Source organism: Danio rerio, chromosome 2 (assembly GCF_049306965.1).
Source record: "Danio rerio strain Tuebingen ecotype United States chromosome 2, GRCz12tu, whole genome shotgun sequence".
In the NCBI taxonomy this organism is placed as follows: Eukaryota; Metazoa; Chordata; class Actinopteri; order Cypriniformes; family Danionidae; genus Danio; species Danio rerio.
The window spans coordinates 3,545,704-3,572,139 of NC_133177.1; the positions used below are offsets into that span (position 1 = coordinate 3,545,704).

At 39.4% G+C, this 26,436-nt stretch overlaps 1 protein-coding gene and 1 long non-coding RNA gene across 5 annotated transcripts; one reads left to right on the forward strand and one right to left on the reverse strand.

The window, feature by feature from the left end:
• The first annotated feature begins 10 nt into the window (after window positions 1-10).
• Window positions 11-3,741, forward strand: LOC141377696 (uncharacterized). Its single transcript, XR_012390261.1, has 3 exons — window positions 11-51; window positions 3,258-3,316; window positions 3,663-3,741. It is a non-coding gene; the product is annotated as an uncharacterized lncRNA (long non-coding RNA).
• On the reverse strand, window positions 3,373-26,436 carry snap47 (synaptosome associated protein 47). Of its 4 annotated transcripts, none has more exons than XM_021481304.3 (6): window positions 26,153-26,436; window positions 24,209-24,747; window positions 22,348-22,850; window positions 18,273-18,388; window positions 13,078-13,246; window positions 3,373-4,136 (listed from the first exon to the last, which is right to left on the reverse strand). In XM_021481304.3, the coding sequence occupies exons 2-5, from the start codon at window positions 24,700-24,702 to the stop codon at window positions 13,100-13,102; spliced, it is 1,260 nt and encodes a 419-aa protein (XP_021336979.1). In that variant the 5' UTR covers window positions 24,703-24,747; window positions 26,153-26,436; the 3' UTR covers window positions 3,373-4,136; window positions 13,078-13,099.

The window sequence follows — 26,436 nt, forward strand, 5'->3', positions numbered from 1 at the left end:
CCTGGCTGTATGTGGGCGGAGTAATACACAAAGGGTAAAGAGGCAGTACGGGTATGTATGTATGTGTATATATATATAATTTTTATATCGCATTATTTATTTGCAATTTCAAACAAATTTTTTGGTCCAATACACCATCCATCCATCCATCCATCATCTGTCTGTCTGTCTGTCTGTCTGTCTGTCTGTCTGTCTGTCTGTCTATCTATCTATCTATCCATCCATTTATCCATCCATCCATCATAACAAACCACGAGCAGCAGCAATAGTGTTTCTTGTCCTGCCTAATGCATTCAGATATTTTGTTTTGCCTGCCTTTCATCTGTAATACTAATTCCTGACACGGAGGATGACATTCAAGCTATAATTTTCTCTAGTTTCCATATGAACTATTAAAATACAATAAGTCAGAAAATTGCTCGTAAGACAGAGATTATGGCAACTTCTGAAAAAAAGGAAAGAGTTGGCTACTCTCAGATGGATGTGGAAGAGGAAAGCGTTTTAAGCAGAAGCGGGGACTTTCCTAGATTGATCATTTCCACTTCTAAAATGTATTTCTGGGAAGGTGCTTTGTCAGTACTCAAAAAGCATGGAGCAGTTCTGGTAAAAATGGATCACATGTCATGGCAGAGAGTGAGTATTTCTCAAGAAACTGGGAAATTTATTTTCATTAAGGTTTTTTAATGCATGCTCCATAATAAATACATTACTCAGAGATTGCAAGTACAATGTAATATACTCTGGTCCATTCCCCATGTTTTGTGGTGGCACTATGCACTGACACTGAACGGCTGGATAAAGATGCAAAACTGATTTTGGAGGTTGAGGTTTGGACAGGGGTGGCTGGACTTGGGAATCTCTGTGGGAATAAGCTGCAGTCTGGCTTAGAGTGAGAGCTGATGCTCTGGTACCAGCAGCGGGAGCTGGAACAGACTGTGGGAAGGGTTGGGTGGGGTCCATCATTATTCTACTGGCATTGTGCAAGGAAAATGTTCAGGATGTAATGGAGATGACTTTTGCCTTTGTAGCTGTGTTCGGTTCACACTAGCGCTTGCAGTTTCCATAGCAGATAGTGATGGAGCACCTGTATAACTAGGTGCTCACAGGATAACAGGTTTCATGTGCAACCAAGGCTCATTATTAATCCGTACCCCTTTATACGTTTCTGGAGATCGCAAAATATGTCCCAGGAGGTACATTTTTTTTGTAGTTTTTGTTTTAGCGAAACCATCAGAGGCCGCTGTGTACGCTTTTTCAGATCTCAAATTTCTTTCATGAGTGCCATTCGCGCCTGCTGTTCTCACATAAATCCACTAGAGGCCGCTGTCGACTGACTGACTGACCAACCGATAACCCCGCCAACCCCCTTCCCTAAACCCAACTGAAAGTGTTTTGAAAAGCAATCCAGAAAAAAGAAAAGGCTTCACCTGATTTTTACCACATTCTCACCTATTTACTGTTTATTGTATTTTTTGCCTTTTGTTTTTGTTTTACCTTAAACTGGTAACAGCAGAAAAGCTGTCCACACAGAGGTAAGCGGTCAGCTGGGATCGCAAAAACTAACAGAAGCCATCAGCAGCAAGGTGACGCAGTGGCGCAGTAGGTAGTGCTGTCGCCTAACAGCAAGAGGGTCGCTGGTCCGAGCCTCGGCTGGGTCAGTTGGCGTTTCTGTGTGGAGTTTGCATGTTCTCCCTGCGTTCGCGTGAGTTTCCTCCGGGTGCTCCGGTTTCCCCCATAGTCCATAGACATGCAGTACAGGTGAATTGGGTAGGCTAAATTAGCCGTAGTGTATGAGTGTGTGTGGATGTTCCCCAGAGATGGGTTGCGGCTGGAAGGGTATCCGCTGTGTAAAAACGTGCTAGATAAAATGGCGGTTCATTTCGCTGTGGCGATCCCGGATCAATAAAGGGACAAATGAATGAATGCAAGAGCCATCAGCGGTGTCATACTGCCCCATAGTGTTTGCTTTAAAGGCGAAATGCAGCCATATGTAGCTCTGGCTCCATAATTCATGCTCTCCAGAAATGTATACGAGGGTACATATTCACATTAAGCCTGTTTTTCACGAGGCTGTCCAAATATTTTAGAAAAGGGACCAGATTCTAAGTTGTAGACACACCTGGGGGCTTGATACTAAATACAGTCTTGTTGAACATTTATGACACCCTATAAAAATTACAACTTTTTTTATATGAGGGTATAAAGAATTATCTGATCGTTGGTCTTAAACTTGGAAAATAAAACTAAAGATGAACAACAGCATATAGAACTGTATTTTTATGATTTAAATGCATGATCTAAAGTGCATAGTGTAGGTGCACTTAGCTCATGTCTGATCTCGTTTGCTATTTTAAAGATGGGAAAAATGGTTGAAGCACCTGCATGGTCTACAAGAGTAGGAGTTTAACCCCGGCATCCTGGCCAAATTCGCCCTCTGGCCTCTGTCTATCATGGCCTCCTAACCATCCCCATACCTTAATTGGTTTCATCACTCCGTCTCCTCTCCACCAATCAGCTGGTGTTGTGTGTGGTCTGCGGCAATATGGCAGCCGTCGCGTCATCCAGGTGGATGCTGCACACTGGTGGTGGATAGGGAGATATTAATAAACTCCGCGGACCTGGTACCCGGTGGATTTAAAGGGCTAGCGTTGCACCAGACCCCCTTAAGTGGTTTCGTTTGGAAGTGTAGAATCTATATTTTATGCACATATGCATCACTTTGGTTTTTATTCTACTGTATAAAAGTTATTTACACTTAAATACACAGTATTTTGAATACCCGAGCTGGGCATTTTACATTGGTTCATTTTCATAGTTTTCATATGACACATGCACAAGTTATAGCTCAAATGAAAGCTCTTGCCGGTGCTCATACGGTTCTAGCGTTCTTTTTACTGACTTATATTCACGTATCAAACAGTTGTCGAATGAATCGCGGTGTTTCCATAGCGCAGAAGTGAAAACAATACATTTATGATCAATAAGCAGCCCCACATAGCACAGACAGCTGTCATCTCTCACCTTATACTGTGCGCTTCAGGACAATTCTCCTCTGTTTTTGAGGTGATGTGCATAAGTAATCCTTTTATATGTCTGATGTGGTCCAAACACAGTGAATTGTGTTTGATCAAACAAAAGAATAGTGAAATATGAATGATTGATCCCTGTGGCTTGTACAGCTCCTCTCATCAGTTGGAATACAATAACTTTTGCATAGATTATGGTGGAGACATTTTTCTTTTTTCCTATGATTACAGACATGTGCAGGAACCACCAAAATTAACTACAGCACCCTAGACCACACAGAACCTAAAAGGTACACTTTCACATTTGAGTTTATAAAAAAAAAAAAAAAAAAGCGGCTCTTATTTTATGTGTTTATTATAACACAGACAACATATACAGATATTTTAAACACTTTCAATAGTGTTTTATGAAAATTCAAAGGGTTTTCTTTAAAATGATACCAAACTTTTGCATTTACACCTCTGCATGTGGATTTGGGAAGCTTTTAAATTTGGGTAGGCAAAATCCAGGCGGAAATCCCAAAATAACAGCAGAGTTTAACTGGTTAAGGAAACTTTCTATTAACCAGATTTATTTTGTAGCATGTTCACACTTGTTTACTGTATTTACAGTGTATTTTCAAAATTGTCCTACAGTAAATCTCTCCATTGGTACATCCAGAAGTCATGCCCTCACCAACCTTTTCCCATGACAGAGGATGAAGCTGATGGATTCACCATGAACAGAGACGCCCCTCCTGCCAGAGTAGCCCACACCAAGTCCATCATGTAAACAGAGCAGAAAGTCAAGGCCAGTAAAAATCACTAGTGTCTCCGCACCATCCGCTGCGAGGCAGAGCCGGATCTGAAGTACAGCGACTGTGGTTGGGCCAGACCGCTGCCACTTCCTCACATTGCATGGCTGCTTCTAACCACACCGGTTTGTGCTCGTTCTCTCCCAAGTCTTCGGGCTGCCCAGTTCGAGCAGCTGAGAGGTTCGTGTTGAGAGTTTACGCAGGAAAATCCCAAAAAGAGCTTGATGTTTATCACGCAATGGAAAGGAAGGCAGTGAAGCGGGTTTCCTCGAGTAAACAAAAGCTGAACGCTTAGGATGAGTCAGTGTGCCGCAGACTGCAGCAGGAGTGGGAAAAGGAAATATTTCAATTATTCACATTAAACTGATCAGTTTATTTTAAAATTGTCTGATTGTTGACACTAGAACAACCAGAACTCTAGATGTCCATAGCGGCTATTCTAACTCGATTGATTGATTGACTGATTGGTTGGTTATTTTAACTTAATTTACTGATTGATTGATTGATTGATTATTCTAACTCGATTGATTGTTGGTTATTCTAACTCGGTTGGTTGGCTGATTAGTTATTCTAACTCAGTTCATTATTTGGTTGGTTGGTTATTCTAACTCAGTTGATTGGTTGGTTGGTTGTTTGATTGATTGGTTATTCAGACTCAACTGATTGATTGATTGGTTTGTTATTATAACTTGATTGATTCATTTATTAATTTGATTGATTATTCTAGCTCAGTTGATTGGTCGGTTGATTATTCTAACTCGATTGATTGACCGATTGATTAGTTGTTTAGTATTCTAACTCAACTGATTGACTAATTGATTGGTTTGTTGGTTGGTTACTTTTAACTCAATTGATTGGTTGGTTAGTTATTCTAACTCGGTTGATTGATTGACTGACTGATTTATTAATTGGTTAACTTGACTAATCGATTGGTTGGTTGGTTTGTCGGTTGGTTATTTTATCTCAATTGATTGGTTGGCTGGTTATTCTAATTCAACTGATTGATTGATTGATTGATTGATTGATTGATTGATTGATTGATTGATGGTTATTCTAACTTGGTTGGTTGAATTTTTTTAACTCAGTTGATTGATTAACTTATTGATTGATTGGTTATTCTAACTCGATTGATTGATTGATTGATTGGTTGGTTGGTTGATTGGTTGGTTGGTTGGTTGGTTGGTTGGTTGATTGATTGATTGATTGATTGATTGATTGATTGATTGATTGATTGATTGATTGATTGATTGATTGATTGATTGATTGATTGATTGGTTGATTGGTTATTCTTGGTTGATTGGTTGGTTGCTTATTACAACTCAATTGGTTTATTGATTGATTAGTTTGTTATTCTAGCTATCTAACTCAGTTAGATGGTTGACTGATAGATTGATTGGTTGGTTATTCTTACTCAGGTGTGTGATTGGTTGGTTGGCTATTGTAACTCAATTGATTGGTTGGTTGGTTGACTAATTATTCTAACTCAGTTGGTTGATTAGTTATTCTAACTCAAGTGATTGATTGGTTGGTTATTCTAACTCAATTGATTGGTTGACTGATTGATTGGTTTGTTATCCTAACCCAATTGTTTGGTTGGTTATGCTAACTCAATTGATTGACTGACTGATTGGTTGGTTGACAAATTGGTTATTCTAACTCATGTGATTGATTGCTTTGTTGGTCATTCAAACTCAGATGTCGGTTAGTCGGTCAGTCTGTTTTTCATTTTTGCCTTTTTTTTTTGATGTCTCATACTTCTGTTTCTCACAAATCTTCTGACCAATCAAACTCTCTATACTATCTGGAATGTTCCACCCCCTTCAAAAAGTTTAATCTCAACCACTCTTACTAGCAGAGCTGAAAAAAAGCAAAAATTGTTGATTTCTTTTTACTACTATTTAAGAGAGGAGCTACGATATGTCCCGCCTTGTCTTTATGTTTCTTTAAATTGTGTGGTTCATTTAAAATTCAATGCATTCTGACTGGCTGCCAGTATCATTTACTAGCTTGGAACGAAATGGTTTTGAAAGTGATCCCAACAGTTTTCTCTACATCTTTATCGTAATAGCTGTGGTCTGGACTCTGATGTTGTTGTACATTCAAAACGATGTCATTATCATTATATTTATAGTTATTGCGCTTGGTGTGAATGGACTTTTAGATCCCAATGGTTCCTATAGGAGACATGTATGCTGAACAAACGCTACATTAAAACCTTTAATCACATTATGCTTCAGATTGAGGTCAGGATTTTAATGGGTCTTCTATATTTTTACTAAAAGAAACATAGCTGTGTCTTTAGCGCATGGTGGTCTCTGTCTTGTTAAAATTACACAATAGTCACACCGGGAAATGGAGATATTCTTAAATAATGAGCCTGTATTAAAAAGGTTCCACTATAAACATGTTTAAACTCAATCAACACTGTCTTGAGCTGAATAATGGCACTACTGCCGCTTTACAGCTAAACTCTTCTTTTTTATAACATTGTTATAAAACTGAACTGCATCTATGGTAAATTAATCTGAGTATTGACAATATTCGGTCCTACTTTATTGACCTTATTATTTAATGCAGAAGTGCGCTCGTTTTTCTGATTGTTTTCGAACTTCTGATGTAGTAGCCTATGAGAGAAATGACTAGTAATAATAAACGATAGAAAACGGTCAAACTGCTTGCTCTACAAACAAGTGTGTTCATGACTATACATAAAAAGTAGAACAATATGATCAGAGAATATCAATTTGCGATATCATGTAGCATAACAAGCTGTTTTTAAAGTCTAAAAATCAATGGAAGTGAATGAGAACGGAAGTGTCGAGCCAAAAGTGTCCAATGGCGGCGCTCGTTTTTAAGAATAAGGTCAATATCAAGTGGTCTTAACTACAACGTACTTACTGAAATAAATACAAATTAAGTACAATGAACTTACCGTTGTAATACTTAAATGCACAACACTTGGTGGTTTTGAGATGGGATAAGGATGGGGTGGTTATTTGTAGGTTTACAGGTGGGTTAAAGTGTAGGGGATGGGTTAGGGTTAGTAATACAAGGGTTTAATTACGAAACGTAAATGCAAATACATTATTATTTAAAATATAACAAGTAGATTTTTTAAAAATAGAAGTACAATGTAAAATTGCATATGTACAATGTACACTCACTGGCCACTTTATTAGGTACACCTCACTAGTTGGACCAGGTTGGACCCCCTTTTGCCTTCAGAACTGCCTTAATCCATCAAGGCATAGATTCAACAAGGTACTGGAAATATTCCTCAGAGATTTTGCTCCACATTCACATAACGCAGCTGCTGCAGATTTGTCGGCTGCACATGCATTATTCAAATCTCCCTTTCTAACACATCCCAAAGGTGCTCTATTGGATTGAGATCTGATGACTGTGGAGGCCATTTGAGTACAGTGAACTCGTTGTCGTGTTCAAGAAACCAGTCTGAGATGATTCACGCTTTATGACATGGTGCTGGAGGTAGCTATCAGAAGATGGGTACACTGTGTTCATAAAGGGATGGACATGATCTGCAACAATACTCAGGTAGGCTGTGGCGTTGACACAATGCTTAATTGGTACTAATGGGTATTCTATATCAATTGATTGACTGACTCTCTGATTGATTGACTGATTGATTATTCTAACTCAATTGATTGGTTGGTTGGTTGGTTGGTTAATTATTCTAACTCAGTTGGTTGGTTGATTGGTTATTCTAACTCGATTGACTGACTCTCTAATTGATTGATTGATTGATTGGTTATCCTAACTAAATTAATAGGTTGGTTGGTTGGTTGGTTATTCTATTAATTGGTTGGTTACTCGATTAACTGACTGACTTTCTGATTGATTGGTTGGTTATTTTAACATGATTGATTGATTATTGATTGATTGGTTGGTTATTCTAACGCAATTGATTAATTGACTGAATAATCGATAGGTTGGTTATTCATTGTTGGTTATCAATTGATTGGTTGGTTGGTCAATTGGTTATTCTATATCAATTAATTGACTGACTCTCTGATTGATTGATTGATTGATTGATTGATTGATTGATTGATTGATTGATTGATTTGTTGGTTGGTTATCCTAACTCATTTGACTGGTTGGTAGGTTCAAACTTAATTGTCAGTTAGTGGGTCAATCAGTTTGACATTTTTGCCTAATTGATCAACATTCTTTATGTCACCTCATACCCCCAATCCTACACAACACCTAAACCCAAGTACTACCTAACTAGCTATTAATAATAAGCTTAATTTAAGCTTAAAGTCTTAGCTAATGGTTCGTTAATACCATAAATTGTGCATAAAAATATAGTGTGACCACTGCTACATTTACACTCCTAATTTTCTTGTTTATTACTGTGGAGCTGTTTTGAAAGCATGTGTATTGTATAAAGCGCTGTATAAATAAATGTGACTTCACTCCACACTGTCGAGTGCTGTTATTGTGAAAAGCTGCCAACAGCAGTTGGGAAATGTTTTGACATGCCAAATCAAGATGTTGAGATAAGGCTAGAACTCGGGTTATTCCTTCACTGTGGTTGTGTTTCAGCTGAACCCCATGACAGATTGTTATTAGTAAATCAAGACCCCAGACTCAAAAACGAAAGAAGTGAAAACAAACTAAATTCAGTGAGTTTATTTTGCACTTGCCCTGATCACAAAGAGTACAGTAAATAAATAACAGCAGTGGGTTTACGCTAGCAACAATAGGATTCAATTCCAGCACATGTTGCATTGACAATAAAGCAGGATTATAGGGTGGCAGACAGAGCTCAGATACGCTGCACGTTCAGAAAACACATGCAAATACAGAAACATACTGCAAATCACAACAAAAATGTGTCGAGAGACCCCAAAACGAAAGAGTTCATTCACTCATTCATTTTCTTTTCGGCTTAGTCCCTTTATTAAGCTAGGGTCACCACAGCGAACGACTTATCCAGCATATGCTTTACGCAGCAGAATTATTAGCCCCAATGTTTACTTTATCCCCAATTTCTCTTAAACGGAGAGCAGATTTTTTAAACACATTTTTACACACAATAGCTTTATTAACTCATCTCTAGTAACCTATTTATTTTATCTTTGATGACAGTAAATAATATTTGACTAGATATTTTTCAAGACACTTCTATACAGCTTAGTGACATTTAAAGGCTTAACTAGGTTAATTAGGGTAACTAGGCAGATTAGGATAATTAGGCAAGTTATTGTATAATGATGGTTTGTTCTGTAGACAGTCGAAAAAAATATATAGCTTAAAGCGGCTAATAATATTGACCTTAAAATAGTTTTTAAAAATTTAAAACTGCTTTTATCCTAGCCGAAATGAAACAAATAAGACTTTCTCCAGAAGAAAAAATATTATCAGACACACTGTGAAAATTTCCTTGCTCTGTTAAAGGGTCACGAAACACCAAAACACATTTTTTGAGCTGTTGACAGTCGTCATATGTGTCCCAGACTGCTTAAAACACTTTTTTGAACAATGACAGCCTTCCTATACTGTTTACCATGCTGCTCTGAATATTCGCTCTGAAATAGCATGTAAGTGTGGCAAAGTAATACATGTAATTCCTGCACGGCGCTGGCACTAACTAACTGGCGTATGACATGAACTAGTGGGCTGTCTGTCTGCTGTTGTGACTCAGGGGGTGTGGCTTTGAATCACAGTCCCTCCCCGCCGTCCAAAGATAATATGCTAAGCAGTTAGCATTTTGGCAGATCCCCTACTGCACCTTTAAAGTCCACCATTTAATTATTTGTCAAATAATTTGATTACTGATGTCCCACTGCAAAAGGTGCTTTTCTTACTTAAATTTTTTGTCTTATTTCTAGTCCAAATATCTAACAATTCCTAAATCAAGAAGAAACGTCTAGACAAGCAAAACATACTCGTTGCGTCTCAAATCGCATACTTATGCACTATTCTATGCCATTTTGTAGTATAAATAGTGTAAGTAGTGCGTTCACACTGAAAACTCTAAAAATAATAAGTGCACTTTAATTACCCAGATGATGCACTTATTCAGCCGGTAAAATGAAGTGTGTAATGATGGACACTTCACGCACTTAACGACCGCAGGTTTGCTTACGTAGCGGAAGGGGCGGAGCTATCGGACGTACATGTTGAATAACTTAATTTATTTTGGATGGTGAAAGCAAAATTCTTCTACGAGAGTGATTATAGCGCCTCCCGATGGTGAATTCTGCAATACTCACGGCAGGTATTATTTGGTAATTCGGTCGTTTACTTCAATGATTTGGCGACCGTCAAACGTCATCAGGGAAACGGTTTGAATTTCCGCTTAGTAAAAAAACATTAGTGTGCCATTTGGGACGACACTACATACATATACTACCCTGTTGAGTGTGTAAGTGCATAAGTACATAGTGCATGAGTGCATAGTGTATAGTGTGCCATTTGGGACGCAGCTACTGTCTTGTTTTGAGAAATAATATGCCAATATTAAGTGAGTTTTTTCCGTAAAACAAGCAAAATAATCTGCCAATGGGGTAAGCAAAATAATCTTACGTCAAAAGAAAAAAACAAGATTAATTTGCTTACCCCATTGGCAGATTATTTTGCTTGTTTTACGGAAAAACTCACTTAATATTGGCATTTTATTTCTCAAAACAAGACAGTATGTTTTGCTTGTCTAGACGTTTCTTCTTGATTTAAGAAATTTTAGATATTTAGACTAGAAATAAGACAAAAAATCTAAGCAAGAAAAGCATTTTTTGCAGTGTGTAAACACAGTCACTGTCTTTCTCCTCTGCGTCTGTGTGTTTGTTTTGCCTCTGTGAAAATCAGCGCGTGCCTAAACCGACACTCCCATTTTTATTCAAATTTTTTACAGACCTTCCCTTTTTTTCCTCCTCTGACACTCCCCCCTAAACAGAGCAGGACACGCCCACTTTCCTGACTTTTTCCAAAGTAGGTGTAAAAAACCCTGCTGAAACAAGGGGGTTTCATGGCCCTTTAAACATCATTTGAGAAATATTTTAAAAAGTTTTCTAAGGGGGGCTAATAATTCTGACTTCAACTGTAACTGTAAGATCAGGATGTTAAAATAAACAAAAAAAAACTCTGCTTCGTCACTTATTGGCGTCCCCAGACAAATTTACGTTACCGTCTGTGCTATTTGCAGTGTGTTTCTGTATTTGCATGTGTTGTGAGAATGCGGAAGGATGTGTGTTGTCAAATTGCATTTGTATGTTTTATTAACTTGCAGCACATTTGAGCTCTCTCAGCCACCGTAGGATTACTGTTAAGGGTTTGACAATGTACAGAATCTTGTTACTGAGATGTCACATAACAACTACAAATTGATTACAGTATTCAAATTGTGCCATCGATCACTCTTTTATTACGATGATGTGAGGATGCCAGGCCATGCAAAATGAGCAGATTTAGGTTGTAGGTCGCAGATTTACCGTATGTTGACCTGAGGAAAAACATAGAGACAATCCTAAGACCTGAGATACTTTTTGCAACAATATAATGCAAAAGCCAAAAAGTAATATAATAAGGAATACACATTCGTTTAAATATTAGATCAAATAAAAACAAATGACAGTGAGACAACAATGGCTTGTTCTGTAGCCGATCGGAAGAAAAGGGGGATAATAATATTGACTTTAGTTTTTAAACGAAAAAATAAAATTGTTAAACATCACTTATACACTCACCGGCCACTTTATTAGGTACACCTGTCCAACTGCTTGTTAACGCAAATTTCTAATCAGCCAATCACATGGCAGAAACTCAATGCATTTAGGCATGTAGACATGGTCAATACGATCTGCTGCAGTTCAAAGCGAGCATCAGAATGGGGAAGAAAGAGGATTTAAGTGACTTTAAACATGGCATGGTTGTTGGTGTCACACGGGCTGGTCTGAGTATTTTAGAAACTGCTGATTTTCTGGGATTTTCATGCACAACCATTTGTAGGGTTTACAGAGAATAGTCAGAATAAGAATTATTATCCAGTGAGCGGCAGTCCTGTGGGTGTAAATGCTTTGTTCCAGTTAATAAAAAGGCAACAGTAACTCAAATAAGCACTCGTTACAACCGAGGTCTGCAGAAGAGCATCTCTGAACACACAACCGGTCCAACCTTGAGGCGGATGGGCTACAGCAGCAGAAGACCACACCGGGTGCCACTCCTGTCAGATAAGAACAGGAAACTGAGGCTAAAATTCGCACAGGCTCACCAAAACTGGACTATAGAAGATTGGAGAAACGTTGCCTGCTCTGATGAGTCTCCATTTCTGCTGCCACATTCGGATGGTCGGGTCAGAATTTGGCGTCAACAACATGAAAGCATGGATCCATCCTGCCTCATATCAACGGTTCAGGCTGGTGGTGGGGGTGTAATGGTTTGGGGGATGTTTTTTTGACACACTTTGGGCCCATTAGTACCAATTGAGCTTTGTGTCAACGCCACAGCCTACCTGAGAATTGTTGCTGACCATGTCCATCCCTTTATGACCACAGTGTACCCATCTTCTGATGGCTACTTCCAGCAGGATAACGCGCCATGTCATAAAGCACAAATCATCTCAGACTGGCCACCAGAGCTCAATCTAATAGAGCACCTTTGGGATGTGGTGGAACGGGAGATTCGCATCATGGATGTGCAGCCGACAAATCTAGTAAGGTGTACCTAATAAAGTGTATAAATAACATTTTAAAATAATTACAAATTTCGCAGGAGGGCTAATGATTTTATTACAATGTTTGCAGTCAGATAATGACACATTTTATTTTCAGTGTTAACTTGGTGATAAAAATACTTGGTATAAAGCAGGGGTCACCAAACTTGTTCCTGGAGGGCCGGTGTCCAGCAGATTTTAGCTCCAGCCCTAATCAAACACACCTGAACAAGCTAATCAAGGTCTTAGGTATACTTGAAACATCCAGGCAGGTGTGTTGAGGCAAGTTGGAGCTAAACCCTGCAGGGACACCGGCCCTCCAGGACCGAGATTGGTGACCCCTGATATAAAGTACTAAAGTCAGACATTCCTACTACCAAATTGTATGGCACTTGTAAAAATAATAATAATAATAATAATAATAAATTCAACAAATTCATCATGTTTTCTATAGCTTTGTAAATAGCCAAACCTTACTCATGAAGATCAAAAGAATTACATTTTATTCCCAAGTACTGTGCAAACAGTGCTCTATTCAGAAACGGTCTTTAAATATTTGTGTGCATATCTGTGCATATCCTACCATTAATCTGTTGACGTTGGGTTCACAGCAGTTTCCTCATGCGGCGAGTGTGTCTGTTAATGTTCATGGTGGCGTGGTCAGTAGAGCAGCTCAACACGTCCAGAGCCTCGTCCTGACGCTCCAGTTCCGTCTCAGCCTCCAGAGCCAGATTCTTCAGCTGCTGGAGCATCTGCGCACACACCACACAAACATTCAAACCAGGTTTATTACTGTTGTTAGTGCCGCTTTTGACAGGTCTTCCGAAGCAGCTTTACAAAAGATGTCAAATCAAATCAAATCAGGCCTTTATTTGTCACATACACTTTCGTATAGTGAAATTGAACCCTGCTGCCGCATGCGAGCCGGAATCAGCCCGCGACGCCGCGAGTAGGTTATGCGCTGCGGCCCGGAGCTGGCGCGATTGAATATATAAAACCCTCATATTTGTTAACGTTATTACATCCATTTGTGTTGATATGACAGCAAACGCATGCTGAGCAGTTCGGGGGGCGTGGTTGATTTTACATAAAGCGTTTGGTTGGAAGCTCGACTCCGCTCATTTTCGCGGCTCCTCCTCTGGCTCCATCAGACAGTCCTTCTGCGCATGTCAAGGCTCCAATTTCAGCAGTCTTTTGCGACAGTTTGTGCCCGTCAAGCAGGCGTTTTGCCCTCAAAGCGTTCAATGGGAAAAGGGGCTATCGCGTCGTCCATATTTTTTACAGTCATTGGTAGATATCTTCAATATCCTCCAGAGACAGAGCAGCTAAAGACAGGACTCTCCATTTCTCCCACCCGTCCATCACGTGTCCAGTTGCGAACGTCCCCGCAGGACAACTGGGCTCCCCGGAGCCCAAGCTTCTCGTCGAGAAGATGGTGTCAATTGCATTCAGACACCAGTTGATCAAGTCTATAATTACTTTTTCGTTTAAATACCAGGACAAGCAGAGCTTCAGAGATAGAATAAGAAGAGATAAGAGGTGCTAGCAAGGAGAGATATGGGACGGAGCGGGAGGAAGAGCGACCGCCTTCGCCGAGAGCCAAAGAAAGAATGTTATTACATTGAATATCTGAAGTTAAAGGGAGCCTATGATGCCAAAATGTAATCACAATTTTGCGGCAACAGTGTGTGAATATAACCAACTTTGAATGGTTAAAATGTATTAATTAAATTTTTTTGTAATCACACTTTATAAAAACAGTCTGCAGACACACTTTGATTGACGTTCTCTCTTTGTAAGTGTCATCAGAGGGGGCAAGCCCCGCCCATTAGTGACCATCTCTTCCTCATTAAGGCTGATTTATACTTCTGTCAAGCGCACGCGTATGCTACGGAACAGCCTACGCGTTGACGCATAGCCCTACGCCGTGGCTGTCGGCGTCGCTGACATGCACCTCTCAAAAAATGTAACAACACGTCGGAACGACGCCTAGCGCAAGCTCTGTGATTGGTCGACTTGATAGCGCTGACGAGTCAGGGCGGCACCAAGAGCCACGCGATCCCGATGGAGCGATTGTTTACAAGTGTGGAGTCGCGTGAAGGAGCTCCGGATGAAAAGTTTTGTTTTGTGTTTACGTCATAGTTACAAGTTGTTGCACGTCCGCCAGTTCCTGCCTCAAAATAAGCGAGTTTGAGCCACTTGTAGATCCAGGTAGTGTTCAGAAAAAACTAAACAGCAGAGAAGAATCTCGACACAGAGGAACATTTACACCTCACTGCCAACTAGCATTTCGGAAGTGTTAATGCAGACCAACAGAGACAGCGCGCCGAAGTATTAATGCACAGCTACACAAGTTGCATGCGCCATGGGTTACGCCGGTCACTTGACGCAGAAGTATAAACCAGGCTTTAGCATAGACAGCCCTGACTAAAGCCGGATTTATACTTACGCCTGTCGCCATATCGGGCACCTCCACCGACTGCGCGTGCTCCTTACCAAATGGACAAGCTTTTATACTTGATGTGTTCGCCGTTGTGATATTCTTAAAACGACAGGGGGCGGTCAAAAAAACCCACCGCAAAGTTGAGCGAATACACAGAGAACTACAACGTTTCGGACCTACTTCATTAATATCCTTCAGTAGTTTAAAAAATAATTATTTTTATTACTATTTTAATGATTATAAAGATTTTTTATAACTATTTAAGACTTTTTTTAAAATAAAGAGTTGACTTGCTTTTGTTTATATCTCAGACAGTTTGACCTATTAAAGTTTTTTAAGGGCTGCATGGTGGCAAAGTGGATAGCACATTCGCCTCACAGCAAGAAGGTTGCTGATTCGAGTACTGGGTGGATCAGATGGCATTTCAGTGTGGAGTTTGCATGTTCTCCCAGTGAAACCCGTGGGTTTCCTCCAGGTGCTCCGGTTTCCCCCACAGTCCAAACACGAGCACTATAGCTGAATTGAATAAATTAAATTGTCCATGGTGTATGTGTGAATGAGAGTGTATGGGTGTTTCCCAGAGGTGGGTTGCAGCTGGAAGGGCATCCGCTGTGTAAAACACATGCTGGATAAGTTGGCGGTTCCTTCCGCCGTGTCAGATTTAAGGCACTTTATCCAAAATCCAAGCACTTTTCAAGCATTAAAACTACTCGATTAAAATCAAGTACCGCACAAACCCTGGTTTGAGGAGAAAGCCTGACAAATATCTTGAAACACATCTGAATAATGTCTTTAGGAGTGTTAACCATAGAATAGGAGGAATAATTCACTCCAGTCCATTGAATATTCAGAAAATAATTCACATCAGAGGTGTTTTTTATTTTGAGGTTTATAATAATTCAATGGACCACCATCAGTATGCTCTCCTTTAATCCCATTGTCGAGTTGCAGTACAGTTTTGTTTGCATTATTATACACAGCTTGTGCCCTACATTTGTCTATAAGACAGCCAGCTCGGTCTCATCCCTTCAAAAAATGTATTTTCCATCTGCTCACGGCATCCTTACATGTTTGTTTTTAGTGTTTTAAAACCCCAAAACCATACTGGAAAGTAATATCTGCGATGGTTGACCAACCGTCAATTACCTCTGGTCACAGCAATAACATTGTGTTTTGAAATGATCAAAGTGTTTATGTCTGGTTTGTGCGTGTCATGCTAGCGTTGTGGCTGTCTGCAGATGATGATGATGATGATGATGGTGATGGTCTTGCATCTTCGTGCAGAGAGGGAATTCAGAGCCGGCTTCCCTCGGCTGTGTCATAAAAACAACAAGCCACAGCCCTGTCACACTATAGTATGCTCACTTTGTTTTTCTCCCATTTAGTAATTCCACCCAATCCTACACTGTAAAAAATGCCGGGTTCCACACAATTCCTTCATGTTGTCCCAACACAATTTATTTAGGTTAACTTAATTGTTTTTGCAAATTTATATGGATTGAACATAAAACAATTAAGTTGCCAAGAAAACATTATTATTGTAGCAGAGGCTATGCAAGTAAACCTCAATCCTCTGACCTCAAAAGTTGCTCTAACAACAGAAGCTAGTGGCCATGCTCTTTAGCCTCCTTGTTAGTGCAACTGACCCCCATGCAAAGAATCACCAATTCGATTCCAGCTCAGACCGGATTGAGTGCAGTAGGACCGGTGGGTAACACATGGGGGCTCGTCCGGGATGGGAGTGAGGGGGGGCAACTGCAGAGTCCAGCATTTCTAATTAGGTCCTCACTCAATTCAGCTCCCTTTTAGCCGAAGACGTCTGCGGTTGGCATTAAAGCAGTGTGGTGTACGGTAAATGTTAAGTTCTCTATTTTTCGAATTTGGCATCCTAACACCCAACATGACATGTTTACTATTGCAAACAGTCTCTTTTTGCAACCAGGAGCCCGAGTGACGTCATGTGTGACGTAGGTTGGCAATTCCTCAATAGGCTACAGTTTTTAGTTTAAAACAAGCTTTGCCTGTTTCCTAATTTAAATAATAGGTGATAATAAATTTGTATTTAACAATAAGTATTTTTTCATACTTGTCTATTCATTTTATTTAAAATGCTAATCTCATAACAATGTTTTTAATAAATTAGAGTTCAAATGCAAACTTGTAAATAAACACTATGCAGTAAAATAGTATGGTAAGCACTTTGACAAAACTGCTTATGCCTAGTTCAGACTGCGTGATTTTAGCCCCGATTTTGGCTCGCCGACAGGTTTTGAGAAATCGCCGACAAATGCCTGAAATCACAGGTAAATCGCTGCTCGTGCACGTGAGTGACAATCACACAGTATGAACTATCAAAGACGCGATATGAGAGAATCGCCGATGAGAGAATATGAGAGAATCGCCGATGCCTGTGAGATATTTGGCGTGCTGAATATCTGGAGTTGTCGGCGATTCAAATCATGCCGTGTGAATTGAGTTCTGACTGAAAATAACATCAGCGATCGCCTACAGCCAATGAGAGAGCAGCTTTCACTTGTGTGTGCGTGTGTGTGTGTATACCTGCTGCAGGCCAGCGGGAGGCTGGGGGAGAAGTTAAAAGCGCTCTTTTTCGGTTTATTTGGACCCACGAAATGGAGGAAAAACTAGTGGAGGTTTGACAGGACTCAGGAGCAGCCGTGTCTGTTTGACGTTTCATACAGAAAGAAATTAGTTTATTATCAACGTTGAGGAGAAATGGCTAATTCCCTTTAAACCCAGGTGAGCAAACATGGACATGTTCTACCCCATTAAAGGCTTCTTTCTCATTATGTAGTTATGAGAACGTAGTTTGGACGAAGTTGTCGGCGATTCTTCCTATAGTAAAGTCATGCAATGTGAAAGTCCCTGTCGCCGATCCATCTTGCAGTGTAAACAAAGCAGCGACGAAACGCTAGCCCAGATAGTTGAGCAGTGTGAAAACATCTGTGACACGACTACTTTGAAAATCATGCAGTCTGAACTCGCCATTAGGTACTACAAAAAGTGTGGCTATTATCACCATCCAACAAGCTAATCCAGCAAAGATTGGTGCTTAAAATGTCACTAAAATGCATAGCTAATTGGAAAATGGGGTGAATAATTACAAAAAAGGCTTACTTTTTCAGAAAGTAACCAGGCCTTTCAATAGGCTGCCTACAGGCCTGCTTTAAGCTGATCAATTAATTCCATGAATGAACGTGTGTAATAAAAAAAGCTTCCAAGTTCAATCAAGTAGCATTTAACTGATCATGTGATCTTAACACATCTGTAAAATAACTTGCTGAAGATGACTGTGTTCGTAAGAACTGCTGACGTACCTGTTTTAGCTCCTGCGCCTCCGCCTCAGTAACAGTGGGCTGAAGCACCTGAAGCTGCAGTTGCGTCAGTTCTCCAGCAGGCACCTCCACTGGCACCTCTGTGTCCTGGCCATGACCTGAAGTCACACACACACACAGTATTTCCTTGAGGTTTGTTGTTAAGAGTAGAAGAAAATGTTGGCAAGCATTAACTGAAAATCCCAGAACGGGATCATTGAGGGTATTTGAGAGCCATCCGAGTAGATGTTGGAGCATGACTGCCACCCTGTGGTGGATACACCTCAAATAACACTCAATGCTACTTCAATGCATTCAGTCAGAACGTGAAAGTTAATTTTAAATGTCACGGATTAAACCTTGCTTACTTTCCACTCTCTCACAGACTATATTTAAAGAGACAGTTCACCCAAAAATTAGGCTCACTCAATATTTACTCATCCTCAAGTGGTTTCAGAGTGTCTTTCTTTGTGTTGAAGATGTTTTGAAGAAAGCTGAAGACCTGTAACCATTGACTTTCATTGCAGGAATGCTATGGAAGTCAATGGTTACAGGTTTTTGTCATCAAATTATCTTCATTTCTTCTGTTGAACGCATAAGATGTCAAACAGGTAAATGAAGGGTGAGTAAATGAAATCATCTTTGGGTGAACTATCCCTTTAAGGCTGCTCATACTGCATGATTGGGCTGTCTTAACAAAAAATAACTCGCAGTTACATCATTTAAAACACGAAATAAAACAATTATTTCTATATTAACTGCTGAATTACCCTATTTTAATAAAATTAGATAGTCCTGGTTTAAGCTTAGTCCTGTTTCTGAAACCGGGCCTTGATTTCAGATTACCAACTTTGAGCTACACAACATTTATTCGAACACATCACAGAGGCTGCATGGTGGCGTAGCACGTTCGCCTCACAGCAAGAAGGTCGCCGGTTCAAGCTTCAGCTGGGTCAGTAGGCGTTTCTGTGTGGAGTTTGCATGTTCTCCCCGTGTTCGCGTGGGTTTCCTTCGGGTGCTCCGGTTTCCCCCACAAGTCCAAAGACATGTGGTATAGGTGAATTGGGTAGGCTAAATTATCCATAGTGTATGTGTGTAAGTGAGTGTGTTTGGATGTTTCCCAGTGATGGGTTGCAGCATCCGTAAAAACATATGCTGGATAAGTTGGCGGTTCATTCCACTGTGGCGACCCTAGATTAATAAAGGGACTAAGCTGAAATGGAATGAATAAGAAACGTCATACAGTGCATCCGGTAAGTATTCACAGCTCTATAGCCTCTGCTCAAGACCTTGTTGAAGCATCTTTGGTAACAATCACAGCCTCATTTTTGAGTGAGATGCTATGAGCTTGGCACACCTATTTTTAGGCAGTTGCTCCGATTCTTCTTCGCAGTACCTCTCAAGCTCCATCAGGGTTATGGGGAGCACTAGTGAAGGTTGCTATCGAAAAATTGCTTCATGAAATCTTCATAAATATTTTCTTTCTAATCAGTGGTTGTCAAATTGGCCAGGTCACATGATTTCAGTAAACTGGGCTTTGTTATGTTGTCACTATTTCGGCATACATATGCTGTATAAAGGCAGTGTATGTACATCAGCACTTACTGTGTGTCCTCCTAAACCTGAACAAATCTGTTTCTCTGGATTTAAGCCTAATAATCACAAAATTAGATCTTTGATCTTAAAAGAAAATATGTCTATACCGTATGTTATTTTTTACTGGAACAATATCTTTAATAATACTTTAATAATATCACAAATAAGGCTAAAGAAATATCATTTAAATTACTTAATAGAGTTTATCCCACAAAATTATTGCTACAAAAATTTAAAATTGATATTGAGTTAGAATGCTGTTTTTGTGAAAGCTGTAATGAAACTGTTTCACATTTATTTTGGTCTTGCCAATATACTCGACTATTTTGAATCAATGTTGAAGCTTTTATTGCTTATAATATTTTAAAAACCTTTTCCTTATCTTATAAACATGTGATTTTGGGTTTTTATGTTAAGGATCGCTCTTTAAAAGATGCTGGTTTTATTATAAATTTTATTTTATTATTATGTAAATTTCACATACATAAATCTAAGTTTTCCAAAAGAAACCTCTCTTCATGCTGTTAGAAAAAGAGATTCAAATGTATATAAAAGTGATTTCTCAAAATAGAAAAGCAATTAAAACAATTAATATATGCTCCTCCTTTAGCATTTTTACATTAAATGTTTGTATATATGCATTTCCTGTAAAAAAAAAAAAAAGTGCATTACTAACTCTGGTTAATAACTAAAATTGGAAAATCGAAACATATTTGTTTAATTATGATAATTATGTACCCTCTCCTCCTTTCATTCTTGTTAAGAAATGTAAAGTGATTGTATTGTATTGTATAAGAAAACTACACGCTGGTTCTTGTTAATAATAAAAAAAAAAGTCATTATTTCGAAATGCTTTGTAAATTCTCCACTAGGGGGCAATCTGTGTGATACCCATAGACTGTAAAATATAGATAATATCATAACAATCCTTTAAGACGGTCCTGGAGGGCCGGTGTGCTGGAGAGTCTTCAACTTGCTACAACACAGCTAGCAGGAAGTTTCTAGTATATCTAGTAAGAGCTTGATTATCTGGTTCAGGTGTGTTTGATTAGGGTTGGAGCTAGTCTCTCAGGACACCGGCCCTCCAGGACCGAGTTTGGACACACTGCTTTTGTAAAATGAAAAGGAATACTATTAGTTAATAGTCTCTTGTTTAATAGATGAAAAAAATATATATTTTTTAACTTAACTATATAATTGAACTATTATTTAAGTCTCTCAAGCCATGCCTTACCACATATAATGTGCCTTTTTTTCAATACACTCACCGGCCACTTTATTAGGTACACCTTACAAGTACCCCTTTTGCCTTCAGAACTGCCTTAATCTTTTATGGCATAGTTTCAACAAGGTACTAGAAATATTCCTCAGAGATTTTGCTCCATATTTACTTGATAGCATCACGCAGTTGCTGCAGATTTGTCGGCTGCACATCCATGATGCCAATCTCCCGTTCCACCACATCCCAAAGATGTTCTATTGGATTGAGATCTGGTGACTGTGGAGGCCATTTGAAGACAGCGAACTCATTGTCATGTTCAAGAAACCAGTCTGAGATGATTAGGCGTTATCCTGCTGGAAGTAGCCATCTGAAGATGGGTACACTGTGTTCATAAAGGGATTGACAGGTCAGCAACAATACTCAGGTAGGCTGTGGCGTTGACACGATGCTCAGTTGATACTATTGGGCCCAAAGTGTGGCAAGAAAATATCCCCCACACCATTACACCACCACCACCAGCCTGAACCGTTGATACAAGGCAGGATGGATCCATGCTTTCATGTTGTTGACGCCCAATTCTGACCCGACCATCCAAATGTTTTCAACAGAAATGGAGACTCATCAGAGCAGGCAACGTTTCTCCAAGTTGTCCAGTTTTGGTGAGCCTGTGTGAATTGTAGCCTCAGTTTCCTGTTCTTAGCTGACAGGAGTGACACCCGGTGTGGTCTTCTGCTGCTGTAGCCCATCTGCCTCAAGGTTAGACGTGTTGTGCGTCCAGAGATGCTCTTCTGCAGACCTCAGTTGTAACGAGTGCTTATTTGAGTTACTGTTGCCTTTCTATCAGCTGGAACCAGTCTGGCCATTCTCCTCTGACATCAAAAAGGCATTTGCGCCCACAGAACTGCCGCTCACTGAATATTTTAATCTTTTTCAGACCATTCTCTGTAAACTTTAGACATGGTTTTACGTGAAAATCCCAGAAGATCAGCAGTTTCTGCAATACTCAGACCAGCCCGTTTGGCACCAACAACCACGCCACGTTCAAAGTCACTTAAACATCTTTCTTCTCCATTCTGATGCTCGGTTTGAACTGCAGCAGATCATTTTGACCGTGTCTACATGCCTAAATGCATTGACTTGCTGCCATGTGACTGAATGATTAGAAAGTTGCCTTAACAAGTGCTGTACCTAATAAAGTGGCCAGTGAGTGTAAGTGAAAACAAACGTCATGTACACTAGCTATATGTTCCCCAACTGTACCTGCAGCCCAAACGTTTCCTCCACTTTCTGGGCTCTCTGGTGTGGTTGCCGAAGTCGACCGAAACACAGCGTAGTCGCGTGTGACCTCGACCTTCTTCTTGTACTGCATCTCCAACACAGATAGAGCTTCGGTCATCCTGGCAGACAGAAGTCGGAAGCAGATGTCAGGTTTTCCGATGAAGCGCTGGCGAATGCTGATCTCGTAGGGGTTGAACACATGAATATCGTCCACCTCTTCCTTCTCGAAGCAATGCAGGAGCTGCCCGTTTGCTTCTCGGACCTCCAGAGAAGACACCAACAGAGTCAGGCTACCTGGTTTCATGTTTCCAGTGTTTCCGTCACGGAAGACAATAGCTGGAATGCTGACTATGACTTTTTGGATCTTGCCTGAGCCTTTGGTACAGGCTGCTTTGGCAGCTGCCTCAGACTTGGCCTCCTGATGGCTCCTCCATGGCATTTTACTAAAAGGCCACCAAGACGGACACTCGAGTTCAGAGAGTAGCCTGCATAGAAAGAGAGAGTTCTTGAGTTTATTAGGCTGGCTTGTGTAGCAAGCCAGACTATTGTTATCCTATTTTTCTTCTGAGACTAAAAATTAAACTCTATCTCCTCCTAGAGCTTTCAAGCTATGACCACCAAACTCACACCAGACCTCCAAACTGGTCTGACTCGGGTTGCTATATCTTTTCCGACTGATCCGACTTTCGGTTTTCCGAAAAACGTACCGGGACTGTCGGAAAAATCCCATTGACTTAACCTTGGACCAATCTTTGTGACCTCATAACTCTGCATCAGATTGTCCTACAGACTTCTAACTGGGCTCATTTAACTCAGACTACCTAACTGCCAATAACTGATGAGCTTTTAACTTTCTGGCCACACCCTAGCAACCACTTTTGGGACCCTAGAAACTGTCCCATAGACTTCCACTGCAAAAGACTCTCATTGACTTTACATTGGGTCAAACTTTGTGAGCTCATAACTCTACATGAAACTGTCGCACAGACTTTTAACTGGGCTCAATTAACTCAGACTACCAAACTACCAATAACTGATGAGCTTTTAACTTTCTAGCCACACCCCTAACAACCAGATACGGCACCCTAGCAACGATCCCATAGACTGCCATTATAGAGGTTCAGACTGATATCGTCGTGCTGCAGTGTGATAGAGACATGTGTTGCTTTTAACTGTTCATACTGGCAAGAAGCTTTGATACACCATCAGTCTAAACTGTCAATCAACTCCATAGCAACAAAACAGACTAACCTAGCAACGATTTAACAGCAGCTATATCTTAGAGAAGCGGGGGTATCTATCTATATATCTATCTATCTATCTATCTATCTATCTATCTATCTATCTATCTATCTATCTATCTATCTATCTATCTATCTATCTATTTATCTATCTATCTATCTATCTATCTATCTATCTATCTATCTATCTATCATGCTAGTAACATGCTAATTCATGCTAGAATCATGCTAGTAACATGGTAATCTATCTATCTATCTATCTATCTATCTATCTATCTATCTATCTATCTATCTATCTATCTATCTATCTATCTATCTATCTATCTATCTATCTATTTATCTATCATCTTTTCATACTTTTTAAAACTGTTTAAACTAAATAAACTATTACCATCAGGCTTTCACAAGCCTGCCTCAAAGTTTGTCCTCAAACTTTAAGAATCTAGTTGCCATATCAGCTTCTTTTGATTCTAATAAATCTGACATCAACTGTATGCTGACTAGTTCTTGTGCCTCTTCTGAACTACTAACAAAATACGATAACTCACATCTCTATTACAAGTACCAAAGCTGAATATGTATGTAGAATTCTGTAAACCTACTTATCTGCCACGGTCAGGTCTGACTCGATCTTGTCCAGGCCTTGAATCATGTTGTCGAACTGCTCTCCCTGGTGGTTCAGCACTTTCCCAGTATCCTCAAGCCTCCGCTGGGCTCCGGAAATCAGGCTGATCAGCTCCTGGCCTTTACTGAGAGGGGCTTCAGCCCCTTGTGGCTCTGAAGGAGACAGCAGACGCTCCCTCCAGAAGTGCTCTAGAACATGATAGACCGCATTACGGCACGGCCTGAGAGACCCAAACCAGTGCTTGAGGTTTCCCTGCTCCAGCACAGTGAGAGCGCTGAAGATGATGCTGGAGGACTCCATCTTGATCTCCATGATGCGCGAGAGCTTCAGGCTCATCAGGCTCTCCTGTTTTTGCTCAGAGGCGAAGCGGAGGGTGGTGCGAGATAAGGAGAGAACGCCACTGGCCCAGCGTTTCTCGCTGTTGATGTAATAAGAGCCAGGCCAGGTATGAATTGAAGGCTCCTGACTCATGCTTTTGGAGATGATTTGGCAATGCCCTAACTTACGGAGGCTCACCTGCGAAGTAAACATTAAAAACAGTAAATTTGTATAAAGCTACTTGCACACAGTTGAAGTCAGAATTATTAGCCCCCCTGGATATTTTCCCCCCAATTTCTGCTTAATTTATTTGATCTTTGCCATGATGACAGCACATATGTGACTAGATATTTTTCAAGATACTAGTATTCAGCTTAAAGTGACATTTAAAGGTTTAACTAGGTTAATTAGACAAGTTAGGATAATTAGGCAATGAAACAGACAATAAAAATATGCACCGCTTAAGGAGGCTAATAACATTGGCCATAAAATTAGGGATGCTCCGATCAGGATTTTTTAAGCCAATACAGAGTACCGATTCTTTGGCATTGTGATCAACCGATACCGATTCTGATGCTTCATGCTAATGCATAAAGCACGTTTTCCCTCAAAGTATGATACTTAAGTGGAGATCTCGCCTTACCTAAGAGAATAAATAAACATGTCATGGTCAAAAGCAGCTTTACAGAACAAAATAGATGAAATTGGTAAGAAAAATAATTGATAATGTAGTTTAGAAACATTGCAAATTATATATGACGCATACTTGATGCATAAGAAGTTAAAACGCACACCTATAAATATATTACTTCTTTACTAAAGGGAAGTAGGGCTAAGAACTTTTGTTTATTGCAATAAACGGATTACAAAAAGTTATGTCTATTCACAGAGGTCGGTAGTAACGAAATATAACATTTGAACATTACAAGTCAGCCACCTTTTTTCACAATAAACTACGTGAGCATTTTCCATTATGCTATTTTTGTTACATCCTCAGACATTTTTAAATATTTATAATCCAAAATTACAGACTTTTTTTAAACATTATTTGAAACAAATGGCTAAGAAATAGTTATTAACTTGTTTTTTTTTTTTTTTTTTTTTTTGGTGGGGCCAGTGAAAATTTTGGCAGGCAAGTAAAAAAAAGTAAAAAGCCACTGGCTACAATCAGGCCAGTAAAAAAAAAACCTACATACATACATACACACACACACACACACACACACACACACACACACACACACACACATATATATATATATATATATATATATATATATATATATATATATATATATATATATATATATATATATACATGAGCTTTTAACTATATATATATACATACATACATATATATATATATATATATATATATATATATATATATATATATATATATATATATAATATATATATATATATATATATATATATATATATATATATATATATATATATATATATATATATATATATATATATATTTACAATCTCTATTCAATTTATTACACACACGTATATTATAGGGGCTTCGACTAAAATCATAATCAAAACAGCTCAAGTACAGAAATAACCTCCACAGAAATGAAATATTTCATACCTTTTAGGATGTCTTCAGAATTGAAAGTGGCAGCTACAGCAAGGTGTGACGTAAAGTACGCATTGGGATAAACAATATCCCTTCACATTGTAAAGTTGAGTTGATTTGATATGTTTGCAGCGAGGCAAATTGTTCTCGGATGCGAGACATTTGCTGCACTACTTTAGTGTTTCCTGCTACATCTAATTAAAACGCCAAATCAGAAGAAATATCAGCAAATATCAGATTATAGTTCGCTGCTGTGTTATAGCGATGTAAACAGCCCAAGCAAAGGGTGAATGTTT

Bases quoted from the DNA above. Each gene is read 5' to 3' on its own strand.
- snap47 (XM_021481304.3), bottom strand. From the start codon at position 24,702: ATGAGTCAGGAGCCTTCAATTCATACCTGGCCTGGCTCTTATTACATC. The intron at 18,389-22,347 runs GTACAGTTGGGG...GTGTGACTTCAG, and splicing joins AGGAAACGTTTGGGCTGCAG to GTCATGGCCAGGACACAGAG. The intron at 13,247-18,272 runs GTACGTCAGCAG...GTGTGTGCGCAG, and splicing joins AGGCGCAGGAGCTAAAACAG to ATGCTCCAGCAGCTGAAGAA.